Raw genomic sequence first — 16,797 nt, forward strand, 5'->3', positions numbered from 1 at the left:
CAATACCTCAAATAAATTGTAGAGTCCTCCACAAGTCTGGTTCATCCTTGGGAGCAATTTCCAAACGCCTGAAGGTACCACATTCAAATGTACAAACAATAGTACGCAAGTATAAACACCATAGGACCGTGCAGCCGTCATGCCACTCAGGAAGAAGACGCGTTCGGTCTCTTAGAGATGCCAAAAGTGCAAATCAACCCCAGAACAACAGCAAAGGACCTTGTGAAGATTCTGGAGGAAACAGGTACAAAGGTACAGTGGGGCAAAAAAGTATTTAGTCAGCCATCAATTGTGCAAGTTCTCACACTTAAAAACATGAGAGAGGCCATACACTTCAACTATGACAGACAAAATGAGGGAAAAAAAATCCAGAAAATCAAATTGTAGGATTTTCAATGAATTTATTTGCAAATTATGGTGGAAAATACGTATTTGGTCAATAACAAAAGTTTATTTCAATACTTTGTTTTATACCCTTTGTTGGCATTGACAGAGGTCAAACGTTTTCTGTAAGTCTTCACAAGGTTTTCAAACACTGTTGCTGGTATTTTGGCCCATTCCTCCTTGCAGATCTCCTCTAGAGCAGTGATGTTGTGGGGCTGTTGCTGGGCAACGTGGACTTTCAACTCCCTCCAAAGATTTTCTATGGGGTTGAGATCTGGAGACTGGCTAGGCCACTCCAGGACCTTGAAATGCTTCTTACGAAGCCACTCCTTCGTTGCCCGGGTGGTGTGTTTGGGATCATTGTCATGCTGAAAGACCCAGCCACGTTTCATCTTCAATGCCCTTGCTGATGGAAGGAGGTTTTCACTCAAAATCTCACGAAACATGGCCCCATTCATTCTTTCCTTTACACGGATCAGTCGTCCTGGTCTCTTTGCAGAAAAACAGCCCCAAGCATGATGTTTCCACCCCCATGCTTCACAGTAGGTATGGTGTTCTTTGGATGCAACTCAGCATTCTTTGTCCTCCAAACACGATGAGTTGAGTTTTTACCAAAAAGTTGTATTTTGGTTTCATCTGACCATATGACATTCTCCCAATCTTCTTCTGGATCATCCAAATGCTCTCTAGCAAACTTCAGACGGGCCTGGACATGTACTGGCTTAAGCAGGGGGACACGTCTGGCACTGCAGGATTTGAGTCCCTGGCGGCGTAGTGTGTTACTGATGGTAGGCTTTGTTACTTTGGTCCCAGCTCTCTGCAGGTCATTCACTAGGTCCCCCCGTGAAGTTCTAGGATTTTTGCTCACCGTTCTTGTGATCATTTTGACCCCACGGGGTGAGATCTTACGTGGAGCCCCAGATCGAGGGAGATCATCAGTGGTATTGTATGTCTTCCATTTCCTAATAATTGCTCCCACAGTTGATTTCTTCAAACCAAGCTGCTTACCTATTGCAGATTCAGTCTTCCCAGCCTGGTGCAGGTCTACAATTTTGTTTCTGGTGTCCTTTGACAGCTCTTTGGTCTTGGCCATAGTGGAGTTTGGAGTGTGACTGTTTGAGGTTGTGGATAGGTGTCTTTTATACTGATAACAAGTTCAAACAGGTGCCGTTAATACAGGTAACGAGTGGAGGACAGAGGAGCCTCTTAAAGAAGAAGTTACAGGTCTGTGAGAGCCAGAAATCTTGCTTGTTTGTAGGTGACCAAATACTTATTTTCCACCATAATTTGCAAATAAATTAATAAAAAAAATCCTACAGTGATTTTCTGGATTTTTTTCTGATGTTGTCTGTCATAGTTGAAGTGTACCTATGATGAAAATTACAGGCCTCTCTCATCTTTTTAAGTGGGAGAACTTGCACAATTGGTGGCTGACTAAATACTTTTTTGCCCCACTGTATCTATATCCACAGTAAAAGGAGTCCTATATCAACACAACCTGAAAGGCTGCTCAGCAAGGAAGAAGACACTGCTCCAAAATCACCCAAAAGAAAGGCAGACTACGGTTTGCAACTGCACATGGGAACAAAGATCTGACTTTTTGGAGAAAAAAAAGACCATCGTTATGTTTGGAGGAAAAAGGGGGAGGCTTGCAAGCCGAAGAACACCATCCCAACCGTGAAGCACGGGGTGGCAGCATCATATTGTGGGGGTGCTTTGCTGCAGGAGGGACTGGTGCACTTCCCAAAACAGATGGCATCATGAGGTAGGAAAATTACGTGGATATATTTAAGCAACATCTCAAGACATCAGTCAGGAAGTTAAAGCTTGGTCGCAAATGCGTCTTCCAAATAGACAATGACCCCAAGCATACTTACAAAGTCGTGGCAAAATGGCTTAAGGACAACAAAGTCAAGGTATTGGAGTGGCCAACACAAAGCCCTTACCTCAATCCTATAGAAAATCTGTGGGCAGAATTGAAAAAGTGTGTGCGATCAAGGAGGCCTTACACCTGACTCAGTTACACCAGCTTTGGTCAGGAGGAATGGGCCAAAATTCACCCAACTTATTGTGGGAAGCTTGTGGAAGGCTGCCCAAAACGTTTGACCCAAGTTAAACAATTTAAAGGCAATGCTACCAAATACTAATTGAGTGTATGTAAACTTCTGACCCACTGGGAATGTGATGAAAGAAATAAAAGCTGAAATAAATCATTTCAGGGTAGCAGGGTAGCCTAGTGGTTAGAGCGTTGGACTAGTAACCGAAAGGTTACAAGTTCAAATCCCCGAGCTGACAAGGTATAAAATCTGTCGTTCTGCCCCTGAACAGGCAGTTAACCCACTGTGCCTAGGCCGTCATTGAAAATAAGAATTTGTTCTTAACTGACTTGCCTAGTAAAATAAAGGTAAAATAAAAAAAATTAAAAAAAATTCTCTCTACTATTATTCTGACATTTCACATTTTTTAAATGAAGTGGTGATCCTAACTGATCTAAGACTGGGAATTTTTACTAGGATTAAATGTCAGGAATTGTGAAACTTAGTTTAAATGTATTTGGCTAAGGTGTATGTAAACTTCTGACTTCAACTGTTGGTCCTGGATGGCAGGAAGTTTGGCCCCAGTGATGTATTGGGCCGAACGCACTACCCTTTGTAGCGCCTTACCAGGCAACTGATCAGGATGCCCTCGATGGTGTAGCTGTAGAACTGTTTAAGTATCTGGGTATCCATGCCAAATCTCCTGAGGGGGAAAAAGTGTTGTGCCCTCTTCACAACTCTCTTGGTGTGTTTGGAACATGATAGTTTGTTGGTGATGTGGACACCAAGGAACTTGAAACTCTCGACCCGCTCCACTACAGCATCGTCAATGTTAATGGGAGCCTGTTCGGCCCTGCTTTTCCTGTCGTCCACGATGATCTCCTTTGTCTTGCTCACATTGAGGGAGAGGTTGTTGTCCTGGAACCACACTGCCAGGTCTCTGACCTCCTCCCTGTAGGCTGTCTCATCATTGTTGGTGATCAGGCCTACCACCGTTGTATTGTCAGCAAACTTAATGATGGGGTTGGAGTCGTGCTTGGCCACGCAGTCGTCGGTAAACAGGGAGTACAGGAGGGGACTAAGCACGCACCCGAGGTGCCCCTGTGTTGAGGATCAGCGTGGCAGATGTGTTGCTGCCTACGCTTACCACCGGGGGCGGTCCGTCAGGAAGTCCAGGATCCAGTTGCAGAGGGAGGTGTTTAGTCCCAGTGTCCTTAGCTTAGAGATGAGCTTTGTGGGCACTATGGTGTTGAACGCTGAGCTGTCGTCAATTAATAGTATTCTCACATAGGTGTTTTTTTTGCAGGTGGGAAAGGGCAGTGTGGAGTGCAATTGAGATTGCGTTATCAGTGGATTTGTTGAAGCGGTATGCGAATTGGAGTGGGTCTAGGATTTCCGGGATGATGGTGTTGATGTGAGCCATTACCAGCCTTTCAAAGCACTTCATGGCTACCGACATAAGTGCTACGAGGCGGTGGTCATTTAGGCAGTGGCGTGCCGTGGGCCTGGGCCTTCAGTGAAGTCCTACACAGTCCCACCCGAATTAATCCACCTCTTATTACCATCATTATGATGCCATGGCTCACTATACATTTAGACAGAAACACAGTATAACCAGGCGTTGCGTCACCTTGAAATTGACATTTTTATTCAGAGAATTGCAGGGGAAGAGTACAATACCTTTTCATTGTGCAGCTTTGTTGCCCTGCGCGCTTGTTCGTTGAGCTGTAGATCCACTCGGGTGTCCCCAAAAGTTTTCAAAGGCACCATTGCTTGTAAGTGCCCAGCCGTACTTTGGTGTCTCGTTGCTGCCTTGGCTCAGGCTCCAAACACCAAATCGATCACTTGCAAATAATAGGCATTCCCAGCAGTACAGTTTGCAGTGATTCTCGGAGCCTGTGAGCCATTATAGCGCTCGTAGTTGGAACTTTGAAAGTGGCGAACGAACCCCTTTCCCGCCTGTGACAGGCTTTGTAGCGTCGGCGTCGACCTCTCCTGACAATGTCTAACTTTTCTTGAAAAGTTTGTCTTGAGAATGGTGTTATAATTATATCCTCGACCAAATCGATATCTTCTCCTTCCGCCATTGTGAGTTGAAAAAACAGCTTAGTAGTACACAAATTAATTTGTTTATCAATTTCAGTTTCCTAGTTCTGAGTTTCCTAGTTCTGAGACCTGCATATATATAGGACCTGCCTCCCAATATTGGTAATCCAATCAAAAGACGTGCACGCACTACGCCTGCTAGCTGGCTCCTGTGTAACACTGGAGCCAGCCAGCAGGCGTACAATAGCCAACTCTAAAGCTGATTGGTTGACACAAATGTTTATTTCCATTCACTTTAAGCTACAAGCGCCCGCACTGTTGATTCTGAAGGCCTGAGGGCAGATTTTATACCCCTGGCAACACATGATGGCTGTATATGATTGGATAAAAGATCTAACAAAGACTAGCACTCCAAATCTCAACCTGGGGCTGGAAGCAGTGCAACCAAGAGGAAAGCTATGAAATGAAGAGTGTAACTCTTACTCTGGGGAATAATTTAATACATATTTGTGGGAGAATATATATTTTTTAAAATTATATTCTGATGATGTTTAGGCCAGCAGAGAAGGCCTTGCTGGCCCTGACGGCCCACCACTGCATTTAGGTAGGTTACCTTCACATTCTTGGGCACAGGGACTATGGTGGTCTGCATGAAACAGAAGGATACCTTGGGAAGGATGCTATGTCCTGCTGCAATACATAACAATTAACAGTGCACATACCACAGTGAGGACATTGTGAGCCTCTTCTACATTACTTAACTGTATGATATATATAAATGACCCATTTTGAACAGGAATCTTGGGTGGAGCCTGTTGATGCCAAGTTGGACTTAACTCACCCCCTCCTTTCGCCCCAGCCAAACAACGTCATAACTATATTTATGCACTGTCCTACATGAAGAGTGACTTTGCTGCATGGCTCAAGGTTCTGTATGAATTTCTCTGCTTGCTAGGTGCTAATGAGTGAGCATTAGCATTTCAATTAGCTTTATCTGAGCTTTATTCTCTGCTCATGCCGGTGTAATATATTAGCAATGAAAGTCTACTTTATACCAACATAGTACTAACATTAGCATACAACATTAACATTAATAGAATATAGCATTAATATTAGCATTTAGCTCTTGCTAAAATTAATATTGAACATCAACATAAGCGTTTAGCTGTGGGTAGTGGGTACTCACAGATTTGGGGGTAACATAGCCTCCTGTGGAGATGGCCATGCCTGTGGAGAGCTCAAACAGGTCGTTGAGGCCGCTGCTGAGCGCTGCTGGAGTCGGCGATGGGGCGAACGTGTTGGGAACTGATGAGGGAATAAAGTTCTGTCCCACCTAAGTCACATACACACACAGACACAAAAAGCACATTGGACATCAGCACAACTATGAATCCAAAATGTAACTTATCTGCGAGATGATGGTCCTCTAGCGACCTAATTGAAGAATAAATAGACAATAAACTCCAAAGTCATCATTGTCAAATGAGTACGTTTCAAATACTTATGGTGATCGACACCTTTTTTCTTGATTCGTTTTTAAAGAATGATTCTGATCGTCAATTGATTTTACACATTCACTACAGCTGAAATCCTGACTTGAGAAATACATTCTCCAATGCTCCGATTTGCTGAGGTGGAAAGTATCTTCTGTCAGAATTTCAGCCTATGATTTCCCAACTTGAGTAATCCTCCACTGGAATACGTTATCCCCCCCCCCCACCAGTGCCAAGCAAGGTCAACGGTGAAGCGAGTGTGATTGGGAAAATAATAGTTTGTCTAGCTTTGAAGTGTTTGGCAGTTAAGTTTTGAATCCCGTTATAACTTCGAAGAGCATGCAGTATGCGGACGGAAAAACGGAAGGGCTCACTTACTGCTGGACTTCCCCCAACACCTCCTCCCAGGTCTCCACCGAGCTACAGGAGAGGACCCATATCCAACACCCGCATCCAAACACAAGAGATAGACAGAGAGAGAGAGAAAGAGAGGTACTTAGCAATAGCAACCCATCTCCAACCCCATTCCCCAAAAGCAGTTCAACCCATAGACTGCCTAGAATATGACAAAAGGTTATTATGAAGATTGTAATTCTGTTACAGTGAAATGGTTATCAGGGAAGCGCATCAGTCAGTCAGAAGACCAGAAAACGTTGCCGAAATATTAACATTGAGATGGAAGAATAGTTAATTGTGAAATACATTAGATATACATATTTGAGAATTCACAGTCAAAAAGCAAGCAGGTATAATAGCTTTAATGTATTGGGCTTCTTTCACCTATCCAGTTTACTTGTAGCTTTGAATTCTCACAGGGATGTGGAAGATAAAGCAATTAAAGCAATGAAGTCAACACAAAAGATTATTTCAAGATGCAAAATATCCATCTAAATGGCTAGTTGAAAAAATGTAATGATGTAGAGTAGGGTCCAGAATGATTGGATCCCTTGATAAAGATTAGCAACAAAGACTGTATGAAATAAATAATTGAAATACTGACCTATATTGCATGCTAAAAAACAATTATATTATTTTATACTAATAAAATTTCTCTGAGAAAGTAGTGTTTATTTTCTCCAAAAAGATAGGGGTCAAAATTATTGTATCACGTTTTCAATATAATTTGTAAAACATGTTTTGCATACAATATAGCTCAGTACTTGTATTATTTATTTTATACAGTGTTTTTTGCTCATCTTTATCCAGGGATCCAATAATTCCAGACCCCACTGTATGTAATGGTAGCCATTGCGATATTCAGGACAAAACTTCCTTTGAGACATGGCACTTTTAGTTAAATGCATTTTGACTGTGAGAAGTGTGAAGTCACCTTTACAGCCACATAGCGAGACTGGAATACCATTAAAAAAATTATAGCCGAAGACCCAGCAAGGCACAAATCACACTCTGGTATTGGACTGTTAAAAGGCAGATAGAAAAGCATCGGTGCAAGCAATGTTAGAAGCAACGTTCAAGACAACTTGAGGATATTTGATGTTGGTGAATCTAAATGGATACAATCCTTCCTCACTTTCAAACACATCCATCATTACAATGAAGTGAAATAAATTAATTGTCTCCTAACGTTTGATGCCAACATTGTACCACAGGTGGACAATACTTTGGTTTGACAAACACTTTTTTCCACATTTCACACTCAATAATTGACAATCTAGACTGAGAAGATACCTAGTTTAGCGAGCTTGCACAAAAGTACATTGTGTGTTCAGGCCTTCCTTGAGGATGTGGTTGATTTTAAAGGTGAACCACTCAGAACAAAATGGCTGTCTGCTGTGGCCTTTTCACAGTGTTATGTTAAGGGACCTCTGGGAGTCTTCGTCAACAAGGCTGAATTGAACATCACTTCTACACCTGCGAAGGAGAACTGGCAGAATAGTCATGATTGTCTCACTAGTCAATATTGTCTCACTTCACCCTCACACAGACATTTATTTGTTGTTGATCATATGAATATTCCAGATATTCTCCCAGGGTTGAAATACCAGGTTTTGCATAGTGGCGAGAGACAATGCTTGTCACAGAGTTGGAGAAGTCTATTGAAGTGGGAGACAAGTGTCAGGAACTACTGCCAAGGTTTTATACTGACGATACAAGGGCCTTTTAGGAATGCTAAAAATAAAACAGAACAAATGATTTAAATAATGCCGGGGTGAGAAGTTTCAGGCTCTGGAAAACATGTTTTAATATCTTGTGAAAAATGTCTTGGTTCGAATCGCAGTTCTAGCCTGTTCCCTCCCTTGTTGAGATCCAAAAGTGCTAAAATTCTAGCCCACGACTAGAGACAGACTAGAGACACTCTTTTAGACCAACTGAATTTCTACACCATCTGTAGTGCCACACAATGCAGACTGGATTTATCTACAACCCATTAGTTATTCACCCACCTTGTTGTCACTCTGGATAAGAGCAGTTTGCTACTAAATCACAAAAATATGAATGAGTTTGATTATATTAAAACCTTAAATGCGGCAGTTAAAAGAAAGGTTCACCCATTTTGAATGTTATATTGTTATTGTGCATCTCTGAGTGATCTATCAATTCATTTTTTTATCGATTCCCAAGGTCATATTTTTCCAAGATGGCGTAGCAGTCGGACATCTGTTTTGTCGTGTATATATATTTTTCTTCGTATATATTCTTTATATTTTTAATCTCAATTTCCATCTACGGACTGAACATACTCTCCTGCAACCCGCCCCACCCAATGTGGTATGGATCTGCAATTTTTTTTAATTTTAGAACTGGAACCCCCATCAGAAGCTAGCCAGCTAACCAGCTACAAGCTAGTAGTCAGTTAGCCACTGCTAGCGGAGTCTTCAGCCAGCCTCAGCCGGTCAATTCCTGCCAGTCTGCCCAGTGCAATATCAACCCAGAGCATATAGGACTGCTTTTTCTCTACCACATCTCTGAATTCCTACTGCAAGCTCTGAACCTCTACACCGGATCATCGCAGCTAGCTAGCTGCTATCCGAGTGGCTATTCCTGGCTAACGTCTCGGTCCCGAAGCAAGCACCATTTAGCCTGGAGCTAGCCTGGAGCTTGACCCATCTCACTCTCAGCCAAAGAGGCCTGTCAGCCAATTCTTGGGCTACAATACCTCTTTTGCCAATAGGCCTTGACCCTTCACTGCCAACACGGAGCCCCGCCGATCCATCACGACTGGTCTGCCGACGTAACCATCCAAGGGGGTTTCAACAGGCTCTTCCGTTGCGACGTCCCCCGGATGCCCATCTGCTAGCCCCGCCCACTAGCTCTCTGATTCACCATGTCTCCAGCTCGCCTAGCTACTCAATAGACCCTATTATCACTCGGCTAAACATGCCTATCCCTAATGTCAATATGCCTTGTCTATTGCTATTTTGGTTAGTGATTATAGTCTTATTTCACTGTAGAGCCTCCATCCCTGCTCAATATGCCTTAGCAAGCCATTTTGTTCCACCTCCCACACATGCAGTGACCGCACCTGGCTTAAATGGTGCCTAGAGACAAAACCTCTCTCATCGTCACTCAATGCCTGGGATTACCTTCACTGTACTCACATCCTACCATACCCTTGTCTGTACATTATGCCTTGAATATATTCTTCCGCACCCAGAAATCTGCTCCTTTTACTCTCTGTTCCGAACGCACTAGACGACCAGTTTGTATAGCCTTTAGCCGTACCCTTATCCTACTCCTCCTCTGTTCCTCTGGTGATGTAGAGGTTAACCCAGGCCCCGCAGCCCCCAGCACTACTCCCATTCCCCAGGCGCGGGTCCGGGTATCCTGGAAGGATATTGAATTCATCCCGTCAGTAGAGGATGCCTGGTTGCCCTTTAATAGTGATTTACATCCGGTGGCGTACTGGATTAGCATCGAATAGCCCCCGCGATATGTAACTTTTCAGGGAAGTCAGGGAAGTCATTTAGGAAAGCCAAGGCTAGCTTTTTCAAATCAGAAATTTGCATCCTGTAGCACTAATTCCAAAAGGTTTTGGGACACTGTAAAGTCCATGGAGAATAAGATCACCTCCTCCCAGCTGCCCACTGCACTGAGGATAGGAAACACTGTCACCACCGAAAAATCTACGATAATCGAGAATTTCAAGAAGCATTTTACTACGGCTGGCCATGCTTTCCACCTGGCTACCTCTACCAACATCTCAGCACCCCCTGCAGCAACTTGCCCAAGCCCCTCCCCCCCGCTTCTCTTCACCCAAATCCAGACAGCTGATGTTTTAAAAGAGCTGCAAAATCTGGATCCCTACAAATCAGCTGGACTAGACAATCTGGACCCTCTCTTTCTAAAATTATCCGCCAAAATTGTTGCAATCCCTATTACCAGCCTACTCAACCTCTCCTTCGTGTCATCTGAGATCCCCAAAGATTGGAAAGCTGCCGCGGTCATCCTCCTCTTCAAAGGGTGAGACACTCTAGACCCAAACTGTTATAGACCTAAATCCATCCTGCCCTGCCTTTCTAAAATCTTTGAAAGCCAAATTATCAAACAGATCAACGACCATTTCGAATCCCACCTTACCTTCTCCGCTATGCAATCTGGTTTCCGAGCTGGTCATGGGTGCACCTCAGCCACGCTCAAGGTCCTAAACAATATCATAATCGCCATCGATAAAAGACTGTGCAGCCATCTTCATCGACCTGGCCAAGGCTCGATCACCACATTCTTATCGGCAGACTCAATAGCCTTGGCTTCTCAAATGACTGCCTCACCTGGTTCACCAACTACTTCTCAGATAGAGTTCAGTGTGTCAAATCGGAGGGCCTGTTGTCCGGACCTCTGTCAGTCTCTATGGGGGTGCCACAGGGTTCAATTCTTGGGACGAATCTTTTCTCTGTATATATCAATGATGTCGCTCTTGCTGCTGGTGATTCTCTTATCCACCTCTACGCAGACGACACCATTCTGTATACATCTGGCCCTTCTTTGGACACTGTGTTAACAAACCTCCAAACAAGCTTCAATGCCATACAACACTCCTTCCGTGGCCTCCAACTGCCAAACATACCCTTGTGAAACTGACTATCTTACTGATCCTTGACTTCGGCAATGTCATTTAAAAAATAGCCTCCAACACTCTACTCAGCAAACTGGATGTAGTCGATCACAGTGCCATCCGTTTTGTCACCAAAGCCCCATATACTACCCACCACAGTGACCTGTATGCTCTCGTTGGCTGGCACTCACTACATATTCGTTGCCAAACCCACTGGCTCCAGGTCATCTATAAGTCTTTTGCAAAAATCACTGAAGCTGGGGTCTATCTCCCTCACTAACTTTAAGCATCAGCTGTCAGAGCAGCTCACTGTACCTGTACACAGCCAATCTGTAAATAGCACACCCAACTACCTCATCCCCATATTGTTACTTATCCTCTTGCTCTTTTGCACCCCAGTATCTCTACTTGCACATCATCATCTGCACATCTATCACTCCAGTGTTAATACTAAATTGTAATTATTTCGCCTCTATGGCCTATTTATTACCTTACCTCCCTACTATTCTACATTTGCACACACTGTACATAGATTTTACGGTTGTTAATGTGTAACTCTGTTATTGTTTTTGTCACACTGCTTTGTTTCATCTTGGCCAGGTCAGAGTTGTAAATGAGAACTTGTTCTCAACTGGCCTACCTGCTAAATAAAGGTGAGAAAAAAAAGAGAAAAAAAAGTTATGTTTTCATGTGTATCTGAGTTATTGGCGTTCAAGCAGGCAGAAATCCGTCCGGTATGACGTAGCACCGTGATAAAGTCGCTCTCACTACACTGGAAGTTAATAGGAATATGACTTTTAGATGGCGAAAACGTCTATCATACATATCAGATTTCAATACTGACTGTCATAACTCGGGAGGATGTCTTCTATCGAATGAGCCATTGATCATATTTTTGCGATAACTCCTACCCCGAGAAATGTATAATTTAACAGAGGGTCTAGCAAACATTTCCTATTTGTCTGCCTCTTTAGTCCAGGGTGCATTGCTAGGTGCCGTTGCCAGAGATATTATAGAAAGGAGATAGGAATCGAATGAATCGATTGCTAGGCTAATTGTCACGCAATCCCTTCTCAAAGTCAGTGTTTATGAAGAGAAACGTGCCTATTTCCCTCGAAAGTAAGTAATGTCATGATTACAAAGCTATACGATAATACAGATAGCACATCTTGGAAAAATGTGTAATGTTGTACTTCTTGTTGACTAAATTTGTGCTAATGTTGGGTTTTTGAGCTATTGCCCAATAGACTCCCATTCACTCCTTGATGGAGAGCACTCCTTGTCCCAGAACTGCCCAGAATGCAGCGCACGGCCCATTGCCGTAGCATGGGCAACGTTTCACATCTCCTCAAAAGTATATATGCTGTTGTGAATGTTAGACTCCACTCTGAGGCACATCGATCTGCAGGTTGAACATGAGATTGTAGACTATTAATTGATAGCTGTAAAATCGCCTAAACAAACTGCACTAACTAGTTACGTTACATGCTGATATTGTCTTTGGTATTACTGTGTGTAGCTACCTACCTAACTAGCCAACTAGCCCGCCCATAGAGGGAGCATTGCACTGTGGATGTTGTAGTCAACTTGAGCTGCAACAGATTTCCACAACGATTTTCCATGTTGCTACAAACCTTATTACAACGCCAAAATTAAACATTTGTTCACAACAAATATTGTTCTCACATATTAGTGTTATTTAACACTGCCGAGTGAAGGAATGAGTGGTTTTGAGTGGATTTTTCCTTTAACTGTCACATTTAATTTGTATTGGGAGACAAACGTATAGGTTAGTCCTTCACAATTTCAGTGGGTGTCACCTCAGAGAAATTGAGTTTTCATTGAAAAGCCTGATTCGATATGTAATTCAGTCTTGGAGAGGTCTAATAATGGCAGCTTTAAAGTTCCAATAACTAACTTTTTGGGCGACCCGACCAAATTCACATAGAAATGTGTGTTATAGATGAGTCACTCTCATTGAAAGCAAGTCTAAGAAGTGGTAAATCTGTTCTAGGTGCACTACTTCTTTGCTTCCCATTCTTAAATTTAGTTTTTATGTCTTTTATTTTCATTTTTGTACACCAGCTTCAAACAGCTGAAAATACAGTATATTTTCCATAGCCAAAAATATTGTATTTCACAGTGGTGTAGATGGTACAATGATTCTCTACACTATACTTAAGCAAACTATTAGAATTTTTGTAACCAGAAATAGTGGAGCGATAGGGTATCTTAAAGAGAAGAACCCAGTCAATGTGCATTGAAAAACTGATAGCACATGGGACTTTGAATGCTTGTCAGGTTAATTTGGCTCATTCTCCTCATCCAGAAGGTCAGCTTTAATATTAAGACTCAGGGTGCTGACTCAGCCCTTTCTGTCGCCTTAATCCTTCCTCCATTTTGCCCTTCTAATGACAGCATGCCATTGTCTAGCTTGTCTGTCAATGCAGCCTCAAACCACTAGTAACACTGTCTGTCTGCAGTGGGTATGGAAGCATGTTTAAAGATATGGGCCACAGAACAAGAATGAAATTCTATTTATATGGCATGGGCAATGGGGAGGTAACACTTAAGGCAGGGTGCTGCATAATCCCAAACCTGACTTGGATGTATAAAATGGTCTGAATTGAGTATCAATACCACTGTCATACCACTGGACTACACTTCAATACCACTACACTTCAATACCACTGGACAAGGGTTGCACATTTGGGGGAATATTCAGAGGTGAAAACTTTCCATGGGAATTAACGTGAATTAACGGAAATATATGAATACCATTTAAATGTAGATGTTTTCTGCATTGGATATATCTACCATATATGGAAATATAAAAATAAACCTTTCACCTTATCATAAGTAGATATAATTTCAAATTATTAAATAAATCCAATAGAAATAAAAAACAATTTAGTTACAAATTGAACTTTAATTAAATGAGTGGACTCTTCACATGCGATGATTTCACTGAACAACAAAAGAAAGGGAATATTGAATGATCCCCAATGATCCATCGCATCTCCCAAAAACATTTTCAACATATGAAAATGAAACTAAAGCTTTGGTTGTCCTCCTCTCAGGCTTCAATGTCTTCTCCCTGGACCTCCTCAATGTCCACCTCTTTAACATCAGACTCTGAGGCCTCATCTTCCCTGTCACTTTTCAACCTTGTTGAGGATGGCTTGTTATCAGGCTCAAAAAGCCTCATATTTGCCCGGATGGCCACCAATTTTGCACTCTGAGGTGGCTGATGTTGGTGGGATTTGGAGGATGATGGAGGCAACAAGAGCCTCAGATCCACAAAGTCCCTTCCACCAGGTGGCTGATGAGATATGTTGGCACGACTGCCACATTGCATCTCCATCCCAAAGCCTTTGCTTGGAAGTGTATTTCGCCAGACTACCAAGAACCTTGCCCTCATCCAGGCCAAGGTGGCGAGACACAGTAGTGATAACACCATAGGCCTTGTTGATCTCTGCACCAGACAGGATGCTCTTGCCAGCATACTTGGGGTCCAACATGGGCTTTAGGCAGAAGGCTTCACGCTTTTTGATGCATTTCAGAACTGCAGTTTCCTCTGCTTGGAGCAACAGTGAAGTGGGCAGAGCAGTAAGGATTTCTTCTCTTACATCTGCAAGCAGAGTCTGAACATCAGACAGGATAGCATTGTCTCCCTCAATCCGTGCAATGGCTACTGTTATAGGTTTCAGGAGTTTCAGGCTGCTTACAACTCTCTCCCAAATTACATAATCCAGGAGGATCCTCTTGATGGGGCTGTCCATATCGGCAGACTGTGATATGGTCATTTCTTGGAGAGACTCCTTCCCCTCAAACATGATGACAACAACACCCCAACGGATGTTGCTGGGCAGCTTCAATGTGGTGCTCTTATTCGTCTCACTTTGCTTGGTGAGGTAGATTGCTGCTATAACTTGATGACCCTTCACATACCTAACCATTTCCTTGGCTCTCTTGTAGAGTGTATCCATTGTTTTCAGTGCCATGATGTCCTTGAGGAGCAGAGTCAATGCATGAGCAGCACAGCCAATGGGTGTGATGTGAGGGTAGGACTCCTCCACTTTAGACCAAGCAGCCTTCATGTTCGCAGCATTGTCTGTTACCAGTGCAAATACCTTCTGTGGTCCAAGGTCATTGATGACTGTCTTCAGCTCATCTGCAATGTAGAGACCGGTGTGTCTGTTGTCCCTTGTGTCTGTGCTCTTGTAGAATACTGGCTGAGGGTGGAGATTATGTAGTAAATTATTCCTTGCCCATGAACATTCGACCACCCATCAAAGATGATTGCAATTCAGACTAGTTTCCCTATGATTTGCTTGACCTTCAATTGAAATCTGTTGAACTCTGCATCCAGCAAATGAGTAAATAAAGCATGTCTGGTTGGAGGGGTGTATGCTGGGTGAAGAACATTCAGAAATCTCTTCCAATACACATTGCCTGTGAGCATCAGAGGTGAACCAGTTGCTGAACACAGCTTGAGCAAGACATTCATTAGCATTTCTCTGACTACGTCCTCCATTGAGTCAAAAACACTTCTGATTCCAGGAGGACCATGAGCTGTTGCTATCGATAAGGTGTCTGATTCATCATTTTCACCTTGAATAAAAGTAGAGGGACTTTTGTCAGAGGTTGCTTGTTGTGAGCGCTGAGGGAACTTCATGCACTTGGCCAGATGATTCTGCATCTTTGTTGCATTCTTCACATATTTCTTGGCACAGTATTTGCAAATGTACACAGCTCTTCCTTCTACATTAGCTGCAGTGAAATGTCTCCACACATCAGATAGTGCCCCTGGCATTTTCCTGTAAAGAAAAATAAATTAAAAAGAGTAAAAAAATAAAGACAATTCCATGGACATATAAATAGTTAAGCAGTTAGATTAAACAATGTCTTTGTAAGATATATGTTTTTAAATGAAATGCATGGAAACATGTATGGAAACAGGTTAATTAACACTCCTCAGTTAGCAGGCTCAGGCAAGCCAAACCCCACATGGTAGCAAAAACTAACTAGCAGAAAGTGTTAACAAGTTAGAAATGATTAAACACACTTTGCTGCAGGCTACTAGGATTTACTAGTTAACAAAAAATAATTTATGTCATATAAAATATATTCACCCCACCCAGTATTGTTATCAAAACTTACCAGAAAGCATGTAGTACATGGCTCAGACAGTGTAGTAGTGTGGGCTCAACAGCATCTCATTGGTGTGCAAGATCTTGAGAATCAGCTGTACATGTGATGGAAGAGTGCACTCCATATGTGATGGAAGAATGCACTGCGCATGCAGAGGTTTGCAATTCCATTTAATTGGGGATAGTTTAACAAAAATATGCCACAAGACCTAGAATTGCCTTATGTGTATCCCACAAAAATGGTTCACTGTTATAAGCTAACTTTGTTGATGAATTTATGCAAAATTCCCCAAATTCCCGGAAAATTCCAGAAATTTACAGGAAAGTTTCCGACGCTTTGCAACCCTACAGTGGACAGGAGTCATGTCCTGTGAAGTGGCACATTTGTTAAATCAACCGTCCTGTGAAGTAGCGTATATACAGTTGAAGTCGGAAGTTTACATACACCTTAGCCAAATACATTTAAACTCAGTTTTTCACAATTCCTGACATTTAATCCTAGTAAAAATTACTTGTCTTCGGTCCGTTAGGATCACCACTTCATTTTAAGAATGTGAAATGTCAGAATAATAGTAGAGATAATTATTTATTTCAGCTTTTATTTCTTTCATCACATTCCCAGTGGGTCAGAAGTTTACATACACTCAATTAGTATTCGGTAGCATTTCCTT

The 16,797-nt window shown here is 42.5% G+C and overlaps 1 protein-coding gene across 3 annotated transcripts in view; it reads right to left on the bottom strand.

Moving 5' to 3' along the window:
- Positions 1-16,797, bottom strand: part of ap2b1 (adaptor related protein complex 2 subunit beta 1) — an 81,419-nt gene that overhangs the window by 41,543 nt on the left and 23,079 nt on the right. For 2 of the 3 annotated variants that reach the window (XM_064981845.1, XM_064981846.1), the window contains 2 exons: positions 6,338-6,379; positions 5,653-5,799 (listed from right to left, as the gene is read on the bottom strand). In XM_064981845.1, coding sequence (XP_064837917.1) covers positions 5,653-5,799; positions 6,338-6,379 — 189 coding nt within the window. The remainder of the gene's footprint in view (positions 1-5,652; positions 5,800-6,337; positions 6,380-16,797) is intronic. The other variant, XM_064981847.1, reaches the window with a different exon arrangement.

This window comes from Oncorhynchus masou, chromosome 12 (genome assembly GCF_036934945.1).
Source record: "Oncorhynchus masou masou isolate Uvic2021 chromosome 12, UVic_Omas_1.1, whole genome shotgun sequence".
Taxonomy (NCBI): domain Eukaryota; kingdom Metazoa; phylum Chordata; class Actinopteri; order Salmoniformes; family Salmonidae; genus Oncorhynchus; species Oncorhynchus masou.